Genomic DNA, 16769 nt, shown 5'->3' with positions numbered 1-16769 from the left:
CATCTCGACCTGTAAAAGGGAACATACCTGAGGAAACAAAATAATCCTCTCCACTGAAAAAGGGGGAAAGGAAATAAATTAAAAAATTAGTTTTCTTTTTCCAGCATAGTGTATTTTCTGTTGTCTTTTTGGAAGTTTAGGGAGGCCAGAATTAAACAGAGGATGCATCAGATACCATAGGTATATCTTCAAGACGTTTCAGATGCACAGGGTGGGTGAAAAACACAAGTGAGCTATACATGGTGAACTTAAAAGTTTTATGTGAGAGGTTCTTTGAGGCATTTGGTACAAACCCTGGGTTCCAAAACAAATAGAAGATTACATCCTTAGGGACTTTGGATTTGATGAAGGATAAGCAAATTATCACAAGTATAGTTTGTGGAGAATTAGTGATGGCCTGTCTGTTTCATATACTGGCTTTGAATATAAAATTTAACACATAGTTTGCTATAAAATAAATTTTCAGTTATCACTGGGCTTCAATACATTGGAGTGGGAACTATCAGTATCTAACATTGTGTGTGATGTATTTAACACATCCGAAACAAGTCCTTAGAGCTCACACCTTCACATGGTTACATTGTGTAAGTGTTAATCAGAATATGTCTATGAGCATGAATTACGTTTGAAACATTAATCATTTTGTTAATGCACGGTACTCGATTTTTTTTGTAAAATGGCAAACATAATATAGATGAAAAATGTCCTATTTTTCTTGATATCTTGCTATAAAATGCCATGACTTGGTACTTGGTGCTGAGATGTTTGAACAATAACTAAGAAGAAATCTTCTAGGAAAATTCATGTGCATAAATAAATTAGATTGACTTCAAATGACAATGAAGAGAAGTTATTACACACGATTTGTTAGACTTGTGTTTTTATAATGTTATTTCAACATTAGTTTTGTATATGTCATCAAATGTTCTTCCCAGTGTTTTCATCTTCCCTTTTCTTAATCTTTAGGTAAAAGAGTTCAGTGTAATTGATCAAAGTTTGGGGGAGCGGACAGTATTTGACTAGGAGACACATAGAAGTTTTAGGGTCAAAGAACTATTCTGCCCCTTACCGAGGTGGTGGTTCCTTGAATTTATGCAGTCGTCTTAAGTTCATAGAACCGTACATCACAAAGAGTAAGGTTTATATGTAAACTAGTAAAAAATGAACCACATTGTCAGAAATGCCAGGAAGATATGTATACTATAACAAATGTATTTAACTGTATTATAAATATATGATACAACCAAACTAAAGTGTGTGTATTAACTGACTTAAATAACTTTGGACAATTGGTGTTTTCATTTAAAAGTCTAAAGTTATACACAAAAGGAACTGTAGATGAATTCCTTGTTCTAGTTTGTAAATTTGTTTCTCATGGAGTTTCAAGTTAATTCTGAAATTGGTGTAAATGTATATTGCAGTTGAATAAATAAGTAAATGATTTTTAAGTGGAAGAATCTAGGTTTTTTTGCTATTGGGGAGAGACTTTACAGATAAGCATGAAATTAAGGCTAGAATGATTCCTGTGGTACAGGATTAGAATGAATGATATCAGACTAAACTCAGGCTTGGATTAAGATACACACCGTGCTTACTCAGGTTCTTCGCTGGAAATTTTTTCCTCAACATTGTGATTTTCACTTCTTAGTGTGAGTCTGGGAATTTATTTTTCTTTTTTTCCTCTCTTAATCCACATTTGAAAGCTCAGGAGAACTTGAAAGAAGGTTTTATGGCATCTCTCATGAGAAAAGAACACTGGCACTCATTTATATCTCATATTTCTTTCTGAGCTGCCACAAGAGGGTGCATTGTGAGAATTAAGGGTTGAGTCTCTATAATTAAGTAGCTATATTAACAGTTTTTAGTTTTTTCATACTGTGAAATAAATTATGACAACAAATTATGATACATTATGACAATGGAAATCCATGAACCCTGAGTATGTTATTAAAATTGACCTCATTTCCATAACACATGAGATCAGAACTTTAATTTGACCCACACAATAATTTTCACAATGTCATGATTTCACTAGCATCATTATTAAAGAAAAATTATACTTCTTAACACTTTTAAAAAGATAACTGTATTCTAGTTATTAATAATATTAAGAACTCATTTGCGAGCAAATAAGTCTATAAAAAAATTTAAAACTACATACCTAACACAATCCCATCATTTTCTCCATGAGAAAACTCACACCTAAAATGGAAAATAATGAATTTCCAAAAGTAATACAGCTTGTGGTTCCAACAGGATTCAGGTTCATACCTACTGACATCCATGTGTATTCATTTCTATCTCCCTGAAGAAAAAGAACCCAAAACTTTGTGACTAAAAGCAAACTAGGCATTATTATATATACTAAAGAATTCTTCAGACTTTTATTTTTTCAGAATATTGTTTTAAAACCTCTAAGTCATCATGTAAGAGTAAGTAGTGCTGAAAATACTCAATTAAGACTCAATCTTTGAGGAAGGTTGATGAATGTCAAACAATTAGAATTTTTCAAAATATGTTTATTATCAAAAAGCACTGTTTTCTAAAAAATTATACAAATAATATAGTATATAGAAATTGTAGTACTATCTTGAGTTGAGTTTCCCAAAAAGGAGACACAGAATCAATGTTTTGTGTAAATAAGGTTTATTATTGTTCCAAGAACAGGTATTACATTGAATGGGAAGTGGAACTTAGAAAGAAAGTAGGCCAAGCAATAGCATGGTATCGAAGTCCCACAATAGGACTCTGGTTAGAGTCCATGGGAGAGTTTTGGGGACAAGGAAGGTCAAACTTTGGAACAGCTTCAATGAGAAGCTAGGAAAAGGAGTTGGGTATTTATACTCCTGTACTTGTTTCTGTCGTTGGCCAAGAGCTGTCTCCTATGGAATACAAATTCCCAGCAACTTATGGCTCACTTGGCATACAGAAAACAGCTTCAGGAAGCCTGGAGCAGTTCTCCAGCAGAGGAATAGGCACTGTCTCTTGAGAACAAAATCACACCAGGATCTGTATACAGATACGGTGAAGAAATTATATGAGACAGTGTTTATCGAAGTTTGTGGACAAGCAGAATCAAGAGAACTTGAGAACTTGTTGAGAATACAAATTCTTTGGCTCCACAGTAGACTTACTAAACAAGAAACCCGAAGGGTTTGACCTGGCAGTCTACATTTTAACAAATCTTCCAGTTGACAGTAACATATGCTCAAGTTTGAGAAGAAATCTAAGATGGTTCATGGAAGAAGCATTAATAGTATGGATTGCAAATACTATTTTACTTTAGGACTAATTTAAAAGCAAAATTAGTTATGTTTTAACTCCTAAATACTAGCTGCCTTAAATTTGTTACATCTTTTAAATGCAAGGTCCCTTTATGTGCCAATCACCTTGACTTAGATATATAAGAAAATGGAAGGTTGAGGGACCTTAGCTGCCCTGCATAAATTCAAAATTCAAAAGAACTTTGAGCTTCCTGACTCAATCTGGAATAATTATATTAAAGTCAAAAAATTAAAAAATAGACGTTAGGACAAGAAATCCTGCCAGAAACAAAGAAGGGTATTGAATAATGATAACAGAAAAAAAATCAGTAAATATATTAGTTATAAATTTATGTACAACAGATAAAGTACCTCATAATATATGAAGTCAAAATGACAGGAATGAGGGATAAGTAAAGTAAAAACATAACTCAGCTAAGGATTTACTAGCACTTTTAATAATTGGTAGAACAAATAAAGAGAAAACCAGTAAGTATATAGGAAACTTGAGCAACACCCTCCAGCAGCTTACACTGAATAAAATCTGTACAACAATAGTTTAGGAAATAATTATGTAGGGCAGCTTTCTCAACCTTGGCATTATTGCCATTTTGGACTGGATAAATTTTTGTGTGACTATCCTGGGCATTGTAGGTTATGTAGCAGCATCCCTGGATTCAACCCTCTTGCTAGTAATAGCTACATAGCTTCTCAGGGTAAACATCAATATTTCCAGACATTGCTACATGTCCCCAGGGGGAAAATTACTCCCCGTTGACACCAGTAGTTTGCAGTGGTGTCTTGGTATTTAACTTAAAATATATAATTAAAACGCTCATAATCCTAAACTAGGTGTTCAGGGTGCCTTCACTTTTGTCTGTTCTTGGCCGGTAACTAGTTATATAACTAGTTACCAAAAATTAGCAGAGAAGATAATTTTTTTAATATGTGGGTTTTTTTGAGAAATAATAGAATGTAAGTTCTTATGACATTTTCTACACATTAACTGTAATTCTAAGTCAAACTTGCTAATGAAGAATTTCATTTTAAAGTGGACAAATCTTTATTGACCACCAACTAAGATCAAGATTCTACTAGTTTTGTTAATAGTGGGAGGAACAGATTATGAGGGGGAAAGCCTCTTTTGTTTATTCAAATCATGTTTTAACTTTCAGGAATATGAAAACCTGGTTTCTACTGACGACGACTTTCTTCAGGGCTTCTTTCACGTCTTTGTTCCTTAGGCTGTAGATTAAGGGATTCAACATGGGAATGATCACTGTGTAGAAGACAGAGGCCATCTTGTCTGTGTCAAGGGAATGGTTAGAACTCGGCTGTAAGTACATAAAGATCAGAGTTCCATAGAATATGGTGACTGCCACCATGTGGGAGCTGCAGGTGGAGAAGGCTTTGCGTCTCCCATCGGCTGAGCGCATCCTCAGGATGGCAGAGATAATAAACATATAGGAGACAAAGACAATCAGAACAGAGGAAATGAATGTGATACCAGCACAGGCAAAGATCCACAGCTGTTTGGAGTGAGTGTCTGAGCAAGTTAACCTGAGAAGAGGCATGTCATCACAGTAGAAATGATTGATGATATTAGAGTGACAATAGGAGAGGCGAAAGGTGAGGGTGGTATGAAACAGTGCCATCAGAAAGCTATAGCTATAGGGGACAGCCACAAGCTGAATGCAGATTCCTGGAGACATTACAACCATATAGAGGAGAGGGTTACAAATGGCCACGTACCGGTCATAGGCCATGGAAGCCAGGAGCAAACACTCTGACACCATGAAGGTGAGGAAACAGCCTAACTGAGCAGCACATGCATTGAAGGAGATAACGTTTTGTTTGTACAAAAAGTTTCCCAGCATTTTGGGTGTAATGACAGAAGCATAACTGAAATCAACAAAAGCCAGGTTGCTAAGGAAGAAGTACATAGGTGTTTTGAGTCTTGCATCTGTTCTAATGATTAGGATCAAACCCAGGTTGCCTACTACTGTGAAGATGTAGATAGACAAGAAAATCACAAAGAGGGGCATTTTCAACTTGTTTTGATCCGTGAGGCCCACCAGAATAAACTCCTTTACCTGGGTGCAATTTATCTGAGCCATATCTCTTCAAGCCATCTGCGTGAGAAAGTAGAGAAAAGAGTGAAATTCAAGTTGCCGTTCCTATAAGTGATGTTTTTAAACTTTAGTATCTTGTAAAGTGTTTTTATTGCTAGTAGAGATCATTACCATATTGAGAATCTGGAAATAGGATGGAGAGCAGAAAGAGATATGTGTGAGACAGGCATCCTCTTCCAGATTCACTGTAGAGACACAGATAGAAGCTGTGGAACAGTCCACATTGTGTCATTTTTTGTACACAGATCTTATCCATTAAGCTATTTGAAACTATAACCTCCTTGTTATAATGTTTAAGCTACTGCTTTTGGTGAAAAAATATTAATATTAATAACATAAAAGAAAACCTTCTGCAGTGGCATCACTGTGACAGATCTGTCATTGTACCTGTGTAGACATACCACCACATTGTCCCAATACTGGTAGAAACACAGTTTGCTATTTTTTATTTTATGTTAATAAATTATCACTTAAAAGTCACTCGTTTTCAAAATAATCTTCAGAGTTATGTTAATAATGTAAATATTGAAAATGAGCAAGTAAAGAGGGTACGATGATGTATCATCATTTTATCTCACTAAATCTCTAAATAAAAACCACATTATTATGTCCCTTTTACAGATAAGGAAGAGGAGGTTGAAACAGAAACATCCAAAAGAAAATCAAATGGCTGGTTTGAGTATAGATAGTTGGGTTTTGAATGCATGTGTTTCTGACTCAGGAGTTCACATCTCATCTTTACCCTGTCAGTGTAATATATCTTATTTTTTCTGTTGTTAAGTTTATATTATTTTTAGATTTTGCTGGCTACAATATTGCATAAACATCTTTACCTATGAAGTATAAACTTAGAAAGTCAAAGAGAATAAATTCTCATTATATTTATAATACATTATAATTTAGAATAAAATTGATATTTTCTTTCCAAGAGATTTGGAAATTTGTATCCTTTAAAAGTCAATTTGTAAGTTTCTTCAAACTTTTTAACTTTTTATTGAAGAAACATAGATTAGATTATTTTGAGAATTAATTTTTATTTTCTTGCTTTATTTTAAGTTGAAAATCTCTATTTAATTGTCTTATTCATTTTGACTGATGCTTAAAATTGAATTATTGAATATCAAAATAAAATTTATTTTAAAAAGTGTCAAATTTTAGAATTAAGTTCTTATTATAATGTCAAATGTCATATCTCTCTCTTACTACTTTTTCTTCTCTCTCTATTACCTTTACACCTGAAAAATTAAAACAAATCTTTCTTGAATAAACTTATACAAATTGCTTTACACACTCTGAAAATTATACTTGGAATAAATATACAGATAAAATAAAAGCCTGTATTTCTTAATATTTTCTTCGAATTGTACTCACAACTATTATTCAAATGATCAAAAATTTATTTCAGTTATTTTGTTTGTTTTAATTAATTCATTTACTAAAACTTTAGTAAAGATGGAGTTTTGTTTTAATGTTTAATTATAGCAACATGAAAATTGAGGGAAATAAGCACCTAGCAACCCATCATTTTCAAATACCTAATTTGCATACAAAAAAGAAAGTCAATTTTGAGCAAAAAAAGTAGGAAAGAGGAAAGGAGAGACAAAATAAATATATATATATATTTTGTTTAATTGACCACTCAGACCCAAATCTTTCTCTAGACTATTAGCTTTCAAATGCAAACTGTTGACCACGAACCACAGAACTAAAGATTTGGTACATGATGGCATGGAGCTAGTAAACATATCCAGAATAATACTTTCATTACCTGGCATGCTCTGATCTTGAATGTTCTTTTGTGTTCTACTGTATCTATCTGTTCTATTTTATTTAATATAAATAATATTGGTCAAGATTCTAAAAACTGAATTCAGGATCTTCTAGTAGTTACAAGCACAATTTCAAAAACTACACTTTAGTCCATCACAAACCATCACCATTCTGACCAAAACAAGAAGAAAAGCAACTTACCTAAAAATAGCTCCAAGGAACACTTTCAACTCTGATCTGCTACCAAGACTGTGGATATTTTATTCTTAACATTTGTCTTGGTTATGTGTAACTGCTTCTTCCTTAAGAGCCTATTTCAATTCCCTTATTCCTTCATTCAATAACCTATGTTGAAAACTATTAATTTCCAGACACTACTTAGAGCCTGAAGATAGAGTGGTGAAAAACAGGTCATAGACTAGGCCGGAAGGAAAGAAATCTTTATCCAAATTTCCTTTATTTTCTGGTCTCTTTTTCTCTCAGTTATTTTTCTCTGCTTCCAAAACAGAAACTGATAATTGTATATAGTTATTATTTTACTTTGTATTAAAAATAAAGTGTGGATTATATTTGAATACACAGCGACTTTGCATAATCTTGTCCCTGAAAATTTTATAATTACAATACTACTCCCAACCAACAATGGACTTTTATCAGTCCAGTTAATATAATCGGTCTCCATCTGTCGATAACAATCTGCTCGTCCATGCTTCTCTGCTTTTGTCCTTGCCATTCCTAGTACCTTTCTCTATAAGAAAAATGGATAGTTGAGGAAAAATGCTATATTTCCTTTAAATTGAAATATTGCCTCTTCATTAAAGAGCTACTTGCCATGTTGAGTTAACATATTTTATGTTTGATAAAGATTAGACAGTTTATGGCTGAAAGTCATGCTTTTTTTTCATTTCCTAATGCAATTTCTTCTAAATGTTAGCTAATAAGAAATAAAAGATTAAGTTTAGATCAATTAATTTAAGATTAATATTATGGTGATTATTTTTAAATATTCATTCATCTTATTCTTAAATTATATTTTTTGCTTTGGAAAATACCTTTAGGGACATTGTGATAACCTTTGTCTAACACAGTCTCCACTAATCCTGAGTAAAATCTTTAGCTACTACAAATATAGAAAGCACAGTTTGACATAGTTATAATCTGGTCAATCACAGACCTGCTTTTTGCAAATCTCTTTATAGATTCTAAACTAGAATTTAATTTTCTTTAATTTAGCATGTGTGTGTGTGTGTGTGTGTGTGTGTGTAATTTTGTAATTTTGTGTACATTTACAAATTTTAATTGACCTCCTACTCTGTATTAAATATCTTTCTGGGTTTTGAGCTGACAACAAATTATGGTTAGAGTTCAGGTAACAAGAAGCTTACAGAGCAAAGAGGAGGAATATAGCAAGCAAGCAGATCTAGAATAGTAAACTATAATAATCTGATTGAGTTAAGTATTGGATACCAAGAGAACATATGAAAGGATACTATGTCACTTGAAGACTTTGAGCAGAGGTTATGGGAAGATTTTCCTAGATATCAAAGCATTATCTAAACCAATATGAAAAGCTTTAAGGCAAAAAAGATTTCAAGCAGAGAATATGCAAAAAATTGGAGTTAAGTACATGTAGAATTTCTACAAATCCTAAATATATGAACATGTGATGCTCATTGAACCTCATCTTCAGTGACTTTAGTTAATAATATGAGTTTTGAAAAATCACTTGAACGTATAGGAATTCAACATATTTATCTTTCTCTATAAAAAAGTGGTTAGATTAGGTTATCTCTTTACTTCCTTCCAGTCCTTTAGTTCTTGTCCATGCCAAATTGAGACAAGCTTGATATTTTCATCAAAACTAATATAAAATCAGAGAAAACACTGTTTATCTCTATTTTACAAAATATACTTCAAACTTTAAAATTACAGTCTATTGCATTCCACTCTTTATTTTTAAAATTCTTATCTTGAGCTACTACAGAAATGTTATTACACATCACTGAGTCAGACCCACCATTCTAAAATATATTCTCTAACTTACTTGCGTAGTCAGTGCTCCTATTTCTTCTCATAATGGGTAACAGATGACTGCATGATTTTGTTAGTGTCTCTGTCCCAAAGGACCTTACCTCAAGGCATGATCCAAGGAAAATTACTAGAAATATTATAGTGCATGCTCAATCGAGATGCTAAGACATGCTGAAGATTTATTGACGGGATTCCATATTTTTGAAGAACTACGTATCTACAGCCCTGTCTTTAGTATGATATTATTGCTGTTAAGTTCTCCTAACACTTAAAATACAATGATTGTTTTTAAAATTATTTTTATTATTGTAGATTATTAGTGTCAAGTTTCAAATTCAGCTTTTAAAAGTAGGTAGGAATTATTTTTGAAGAATTTTTACAAATAGCTCTCTGTGAAATGTGAGTCTAATTCTTCCAAGGACCTCTCCCTCCATACTGTATTCACAAGATATTTGGTAAAAGTTCTGAGCATTAACTGGCATCCTACTCACTCTGAACTAGATGTTGAATGAGAACTATATTGTCAAATTAGTGTGCAGGAAAGAAGGGTAAATTTGTGTTTTTATATACTGACTATGAGTTTAAAATTTGCCCTTAGTTTTAAATTAAATGTCTTTAATTATAACACTGGGCTACAATCTAAGGAAGAAGTGTTAAATATTACATTCTTTTTCATGGTGCATAAACAGGACACTTTGATTAAAAGAGAAAATATAGCAAAATCTTAGAAATCACAATCTAGTTCCATTGTATAAATAATGATCAATATAAGAATTGCACATGTTTGAACTCTATGTTTCAGATATTAAACCACTCTTCTATGAATATATACAATCTTTCTCTCTCCAACCAGGAAATACATCTTGCAATTAGCTAACCATTCCATTTCTACTTGTGCCTTGTTAAAAAATGTCATAAGTTGTTGTTTGGTTTTGAGATGTTTGATCATTATGTACAGAACAATACTTAAAAAACAAAAATGAACAAATCAGAAAAGCTTTAGGTGCATTAGCCAAGTCTCTGGATATGCCATTTGATTATATATGTAATTAAGAGGAAACTCTTACTGATGAATTAGAAATACTTAGAGTCCAAAAATTACATATGATTCTTCAATTCTTTTTTTTTAAATTTATATAAATGACACAAAATATATCAAGTTAAACAGTAACATAAAGCATAAGCGGTACAGGACATTTTATAAAGAACCATGAAAAACTTAAACTACCTTTTAAATTGGTACAGTGAATCCTGTATTTTTCACCTGATGGTCTGGTTTTACATAAGTTCATAGATTCCATTCAGCATCCATATGTCATTCATAGCATAGTTCATCCTTTAATATTCATGTCCTCACTCTCATGTCTCATCATGAAAAATATTTGTAGGTCATAGTGTCTATGAAAAGACATGTAATAAAGACCATGCCCAGTGGACAGAGTTTGGCTACTCAAATAAATGCAATACAGTAACTTGAGAATTTCTATCTTGTTACATTAAATGAAATCGATATATCAATGTTTTAACATTAACAAGTGAGTGTTTACTAAAAGACACTACATAATTTCATTCTCTCCTATTTTTTAGTAGACCTATGAGTTTTTATGCTTAATTTCAGAGAAATAAACAGATGCTGGTGGACGATGTGGCTTCCTGGCTTCCTAAAGCTTCTACTCTAGCTGTCCATCTGAAAACTAGTGATGTGCATTAGTAATTTTGTAATAAATTAAAGGAAACAGACAATGCAAAGTATCAACTATGAGCTTTGTCATAATGTAAATTTAACTAATAAAACAAAACTTTTCTCCAGGATGATTTATATTTCTTCTCTCTAGATTGAGAAATTTAGAAGAAAACCCTCTGGGTAACTTAATTAGTAAGAGATTTGGTAGGAATAGTTAGTTCATTAGCCAAGAGTTTCTTTTACTAGTTCCAGTTGTTCTGGCTGACAGCTGCCCGATGGGTGAAGACATCCCAGAGAAAGAAGAGATTAAGAGAGGGTTTTAGTGATTTGGTGCTCCTCTTACATGGTGGAGGAATCGGTATTGCTGACCAGTTAGTTATTGGTCTCTAGTAGAATGTAATGATGACACCCAGTGGCCATGAGGAACGGACAGAGTTTTAAGAACTTGCCTAACCTCACCCAACTGTTTGGTACTAGAACAAGACTCTAGAATAATGGTTCTTTGTTCCATCATTTTGAAGGTCCTTGTTTTCCACTGCTTACTCTGAGTACTTCATTCTAGCCACATTGACATTCTAGTGATTTTTAAAACATGACCATATACCCTCGTCTCCAGGTTTGCGCACATATCTTAGGTCATTCCTGGATATGTACACATGTTCATATCTCATTATCTGGGATGTACTTTCTATTCTGTGTTCTACTCTACTATGTTTTATACTATTTCATTAAGGAAATCCTGGCCAGGATTCACTAAATTGTGAACTATGCCAATGGTGCATGAGCACATTTTAAGAAACCTCTCTCTAGCCTTGCATCATCTTCATAAACACAGTTATCAACTCCTATAACCATCTCATAGCAACTTCTCTCATTCTCCAAGACACTTCCTTTACCACTTTTCTGATATAACTATAGACATCTCCTTACTCTTAGGACAAGTATCAAATGTTTTTATTCTATAATTTTATTAAGGAAAAATGTGATACTCTTTATTTCACACTTATAATGGATAGCTAGATAAGAAAATTTCTATTAAAATTTTGTTATATTGATTTATAAACACAAAGAACATATCTATGGGTAAATCTACCACATAGTTTCTTATTAAATAGATTTTTAACTGTAACAATACTGGGATACAACATAATGGGGAGAGGGACAGAATATTGCATTTCTTTTTATATGATGCATAGACACTAAAAATTTCACTGAAACATAAATGTGTCAAATATTTAAAAATGACAGCTTAATTATGTTCTATGACTTATCATCAGAATAGTAATTATATAGTCAGGAAATGCAAGTTTGAGGTGTTAAATAATTATTCTATGAATATACAATGTCTTTTTTTACTTCATTAATTAAGTTTACAAATGAATCTACCACGATTGGCCAAATATCTCATCTTTCTGCCTGTGTATTGCTATAAAAAAGCCATGACTTATGTTCTGATATTGAAAAGATAAATGAAGAACTATGATTCCTCACACTGGAACATGAATAGCACTTCCAGATAAGCCATTCACTCTAACTGTAATTAAGTAATATATAACTATATATAAAATATATGTGTGATATATTTATATATATCAAATATTGACATATAAATATCGAATATATTTCAGTAATATATAACTACATATTAATATAGCAAATATTATGTATATGTAATTTATGAAATATATATTCACAAAATTCAATTAGATTGCTCATAATTTTTATTATAAAATAATATATCAATGCAAACAGTTACATAAACTATCACTCTTAGAGGACATCTATAGATAGTTATGAAAAAATAACATCACAGTTTTTAGACAGAAGTTCAGAAGCATTATATCATGAATCTTCCATAAATTTCACCTGGCAGATTTGTTTAATATTGAGTTCATAGGCTTATTCAGAAACATAACAACTATTTTAAGTGTCCACACGCAACTCACAGCTTAGGTTACAATGCTATACCAATTTCCTCCCTTGTCACAAAAAAGATTTATAATACGTAGTATTATGAAAAACTGAAGACCTCTCAGGAGATCTCTAAGGAAGTTATAAATTTTTTGTTTTGTCTGCTGAGAGAGCACCATTGGGACACTGCTATTTAGCTTAAATTCTCTCCTGAGGTATCACGATGAACTAATTTGTGAGAACAAAGTAACGTAATATCTAGAGATTTTTTTAATGCTCAAGAAATGATTATGAGAACAGTAGACAAATGGAATCTTGAGAACTCCAAATCCATCAGTGAATTCAATTTCAATATAGATGAAATAAAATTTTATATAACACTTCATTTTCAGAATTTACTTTTTTCATAGAAGCCTTATTAAAGATATTTACCATCTTTTTAGTTTTGACTTTTACATGTTGTATAAATAATTCAGTCTTTTCAGACTGGTTTCTTTTACTTAGCAATATGTATTTAAGATTCCTCAATGTCTTTGTATGGCTTGATATCTCACTGCCTTTTATTGTTGAATAATATTCCATTGTGTAGATGTACTACATTTTGTTTATCCATTCACATATTGAAGGATATTTGGTTGCTTGCAGTCTTTGTCAATTATGAATGTGGCTGCAATAAACCAAATTTTATTTTGGATAAATTGAATCAATTGGGTAAATACCTAGGAGTGTGGTTGCTGAGGCAGTTGTGAGGAGCTACAGCTTTGCTGCTAGACATAGGCTGATTTGATTCGAAGTGGAGCTCAAGAAAAACCCATCGCCAGAAATATTCTCAAAACACGTGATCTCAAAGAGCTCAAAGAGCTCAAAGAGCTCGAAGTTATAGATACTGTGGAGTCACGATACTCCTTGATATAACTAACAGACTCTCAGATCACCTGCAGATTAATAGAGAGATCAAGTTCAAAATCATCAGCCATTAAAGAAACACAAATCAAAATCACAGCATGGTGCCGCTAGGTTTCCATTAGACTAACTCTAGTCAAAATGACTGTCAATACAAATTGTTAGTGAGGGTGTGTAGAAGCAGGAACTCTCATATTGGAAAACTTTTTGAGCGTTGTAAAAGGTTTGACATAGACTCTCAAATTGCCCCCAGCAATTCTGCTCCCAGGTATCAACCAAAGACAAAATAAAAACATATATATAAACATGAGACTGTTGCACAAATGTTCTCAGCAGCATTATTTGTATTAGGCAAGAGATAGAACAATCCATATGCCTACCAACTGGAAAATGGATAAACAAAATGTGGTATATCCATACAAACAAATACTATTCAGTAATAAAGAGGAAAACACTTTTAATACATGATACAGCATGGATGAAATTCAAAATCTTTGCTGAGTAAAAGAAGCCAGACATAAAAGATTAAATATTTTATGACTCTATTTATATGAAAATTTGCAAATGACAAATATTTGAGAAGGAATGTAAATCACCAGTTGTCTAGATCTATGGACAGGAGTAAAGCTAACTAGGAAAGTACACAAAGAAACTTTTTGTATTGTACATTTGAAACCTATATAATTTTATTAACTAATGTCATCCCAATAAGTTTAATTTAAAAAATCAGAGAACAGAAAAAAGTTAATTATAACAATTACGTTTTTATTCTAATGATCTAAGGAACTTCCACCAATGTGGTTCATTGAAAGAGTAATAATATTATAATGCAGTACACTTAATACACACATTAAAGAAGACCGATACTTAGAAAAAACTTTAATAAAATCCACTGTTGATCAATAGTATTCAGAATGAAAGCATATTAAATAATGATACTCTATGTCTTTCATAAAAAAAATTGTAGAAATTACATCAACAGAAGCAAAAATAATTTTAATTGTATATTGGTTAGCATTCGGAACATAAATTCATCAGTAGTATATATATATTTTTTATTCAAATGATATCATAAGTTAGGGAGTTTTATTTTAAATATACCTGTCAATTTAACTTTGTTAATTAAGCTGTGGAAAGGTTTTTAGCTATCTGCAATTACAATTCCTCAAGATGCAATGATTCATTATAGCCAAACATATTCAGGTAGAAAAAAGGGGCCAAAAAATAAGAAAGATTGACTTTTCTAGTCCATATTTTGTGGTTATGTTTTAACTTATTGAATTCTTATTAACTAACTTCTCTCCTGACTCCTGGAAATATTTATTTCAACCTAGCTACTTGTATACGCCTTAGCAAAGTTAGTCAGTAGCATTTTGTTTCTGTATTAATCTTATAAGTCCAAGAGCTTCAGTTTAATTTTTAATTCAATGCTTCCCAAACTCTAACTCCTTTTAATTCTCAGGATTACTTGAAAACCTATAAGTCAGCCACCTGGTCTTTGCTTTCTCTAATATAATGGCAGTCTATCTTATTTATCTATCAAGTTCTAAAATTACATCGAATTAAAAGAACAGCATGAATTTGTCAGAAATCTTTTTAAGGCAGCCTTCACATCTTTATTGCGCAGGCTGTAGATCATAGGATTCAGCATGGGGATCACCAATGTATAAAACACAGAAGCCATTTTATCAGTATCCAATGAATGGCTAGTTCGAGACTGCAAATACATGAATAGGAGCGTCCCGTAGAAAACTGTGACTGCCATCATATGTGAAGCACATGTGGAGAAGGCTTTCTTCCTTCCTTCTGATGAATGTATCCTTAAGATGGACAAAACAATGTTGAAATAAGAGACTAGAACTATAATCACGGAACAAGCCAAATTTGTGCCTGCAGATATAAAGATGACTGTTTCTGGGAAGTAAGTATCAGAGCAGGACAACGCTAACAGAGGGACAGTATCACAGTAAAAGTGATTGATTACATTGGAAGAGCAATAAGACATAGAGAATACAGAAGATGCTGTCACAAGAGCTGTGGAAAAGCTATAGAGGTAAGTGAGGGACACCAGCAGAAGGCAGACCCGGCGAGATACCATCACCATGTAGAGCAGGGGATTGCAAATGGCCACGTAGCGGTCATAGGCCATCACAGCTAACATGGAAACCTCAGCTACAATGAAAACCAAGAACCCTCCCAGCTGGATGGCACACTCATAGTAGGAAGTGGTTTTCTTCTTTACTAAACAGTTGATCAGCATTTTAGGGGCAATGACAGTAGAATCACCAAGATTGATGATAGCCAAATGTCGGAGGAAAAAATACATGGGGGTCTGAAGTTGGGAGTCGACACTGGTGAGGGTGATGATGCCCAGGTTCCCAGCCACGGTCAGGCCATAGATGACCAGGAAAACCAAGAAGAGTGGGATCTGGAGGTCTGCACGGTCTGACACACCTGTGAGAATAAACTCAGTGACCCAGGTGAAATTTCCAGGAGCCATGAAAGAGTTTGGAAATTCATCTGTTTGGGGAAGAAAAGGAGAGGTGATTGGTGACTTTAAGGAATTATTTTTGAGGACCGTTGTTAGATGACAAGGACAATTCTTGGTTGAGATTTTTCTGGAATCTTGTATTACTCTAATTTGGGTAGTAAACTCAAGGTTACTTTGTAATTATTTGAGAGAGAAACAAGTATGATAATTAAATAGATGATCCATCATCATGCATTTTTAGGACACTTGCTCTTAATCACATTAAATTATGAATACATTAACTCAGAAATATTCGAAGGCACAATTCACACACTATTCTATTTTTGCATTAAGAAAAAGGCTTGATTGATTATATGTCTCCCAATAATTCAATGCCTTCTTATGATTTTTTATCTGAGACTTCTTGCTTTTTCTTACGATTTGATGATTCTAATCACTATTCTGCCCCATTTCCTTTATTCTGTCCTGTAACTTCTATTAGATGGTGCACTGAACTTATGTATTCTACCATCCATGTCTGTTAACTGGTTTTTCTTATATTCTATTTTATTAACTCAGACAAAAATAGATGGTGATATGTCTTC

At 32.7% G+C, this 16769-nt stretch overlaps 2 protein-coding genes across 2 annotated transcripts; both read right to left on the bottom strand.

Annotated features, from left to right (window-relative positions):
* Positions 1-4420: 4420 nt before the first annotated feature.
* LOC107499101 (olfactory receptor 8U8) lies at positions 4421-5380 on the bottom strand. Its single transcript, XM_016122965.2, has one exon. The coding sequence runs from the start codon at positions 5378-5380 to the stop codon at positions 4421-4423; it is 960 nt and encodes a 319-aa protein (XP_015978451.2).
* A 9866-nt stretch (positions 5381-15246) lies between these two features.
* LOC107499095 (olfactory receptor 8J1-like) lies at positions 15247-16194 on the bottom strand. The gene has a single exon (XM_016122951.2). It carries the CDS (start codon positions 16192-16194, stop codon positions 15247-15249), a length of 948 nt encoding a protein of 315 aa, XP_015978437.2.
* Between the last annotated feature and the right edge of the window lie 575 nt (positions 16195-16769).

This window comes from Rousettus aegyptiacus, unplaced genomic scaffold (assembly GCF_014176215.1).
Source record: "Rousettus aegyptiacus isolate mRouAeg1 unplaced genomic scaffold, mRouAeg1.p scaffold_m13_p_5, whole genome shotgun sequence".
In the NCBI taxonomy this organism is placed as follows: Eukaryota; Metazoa; Chordata; class Mammalia; order Chiroptera; family Pteropodidae; genus Rousettus; species Rousettus aegyptiacus.
This window is presented reverse-complemented; position numbering and strand designations above follow the sequence as displayed.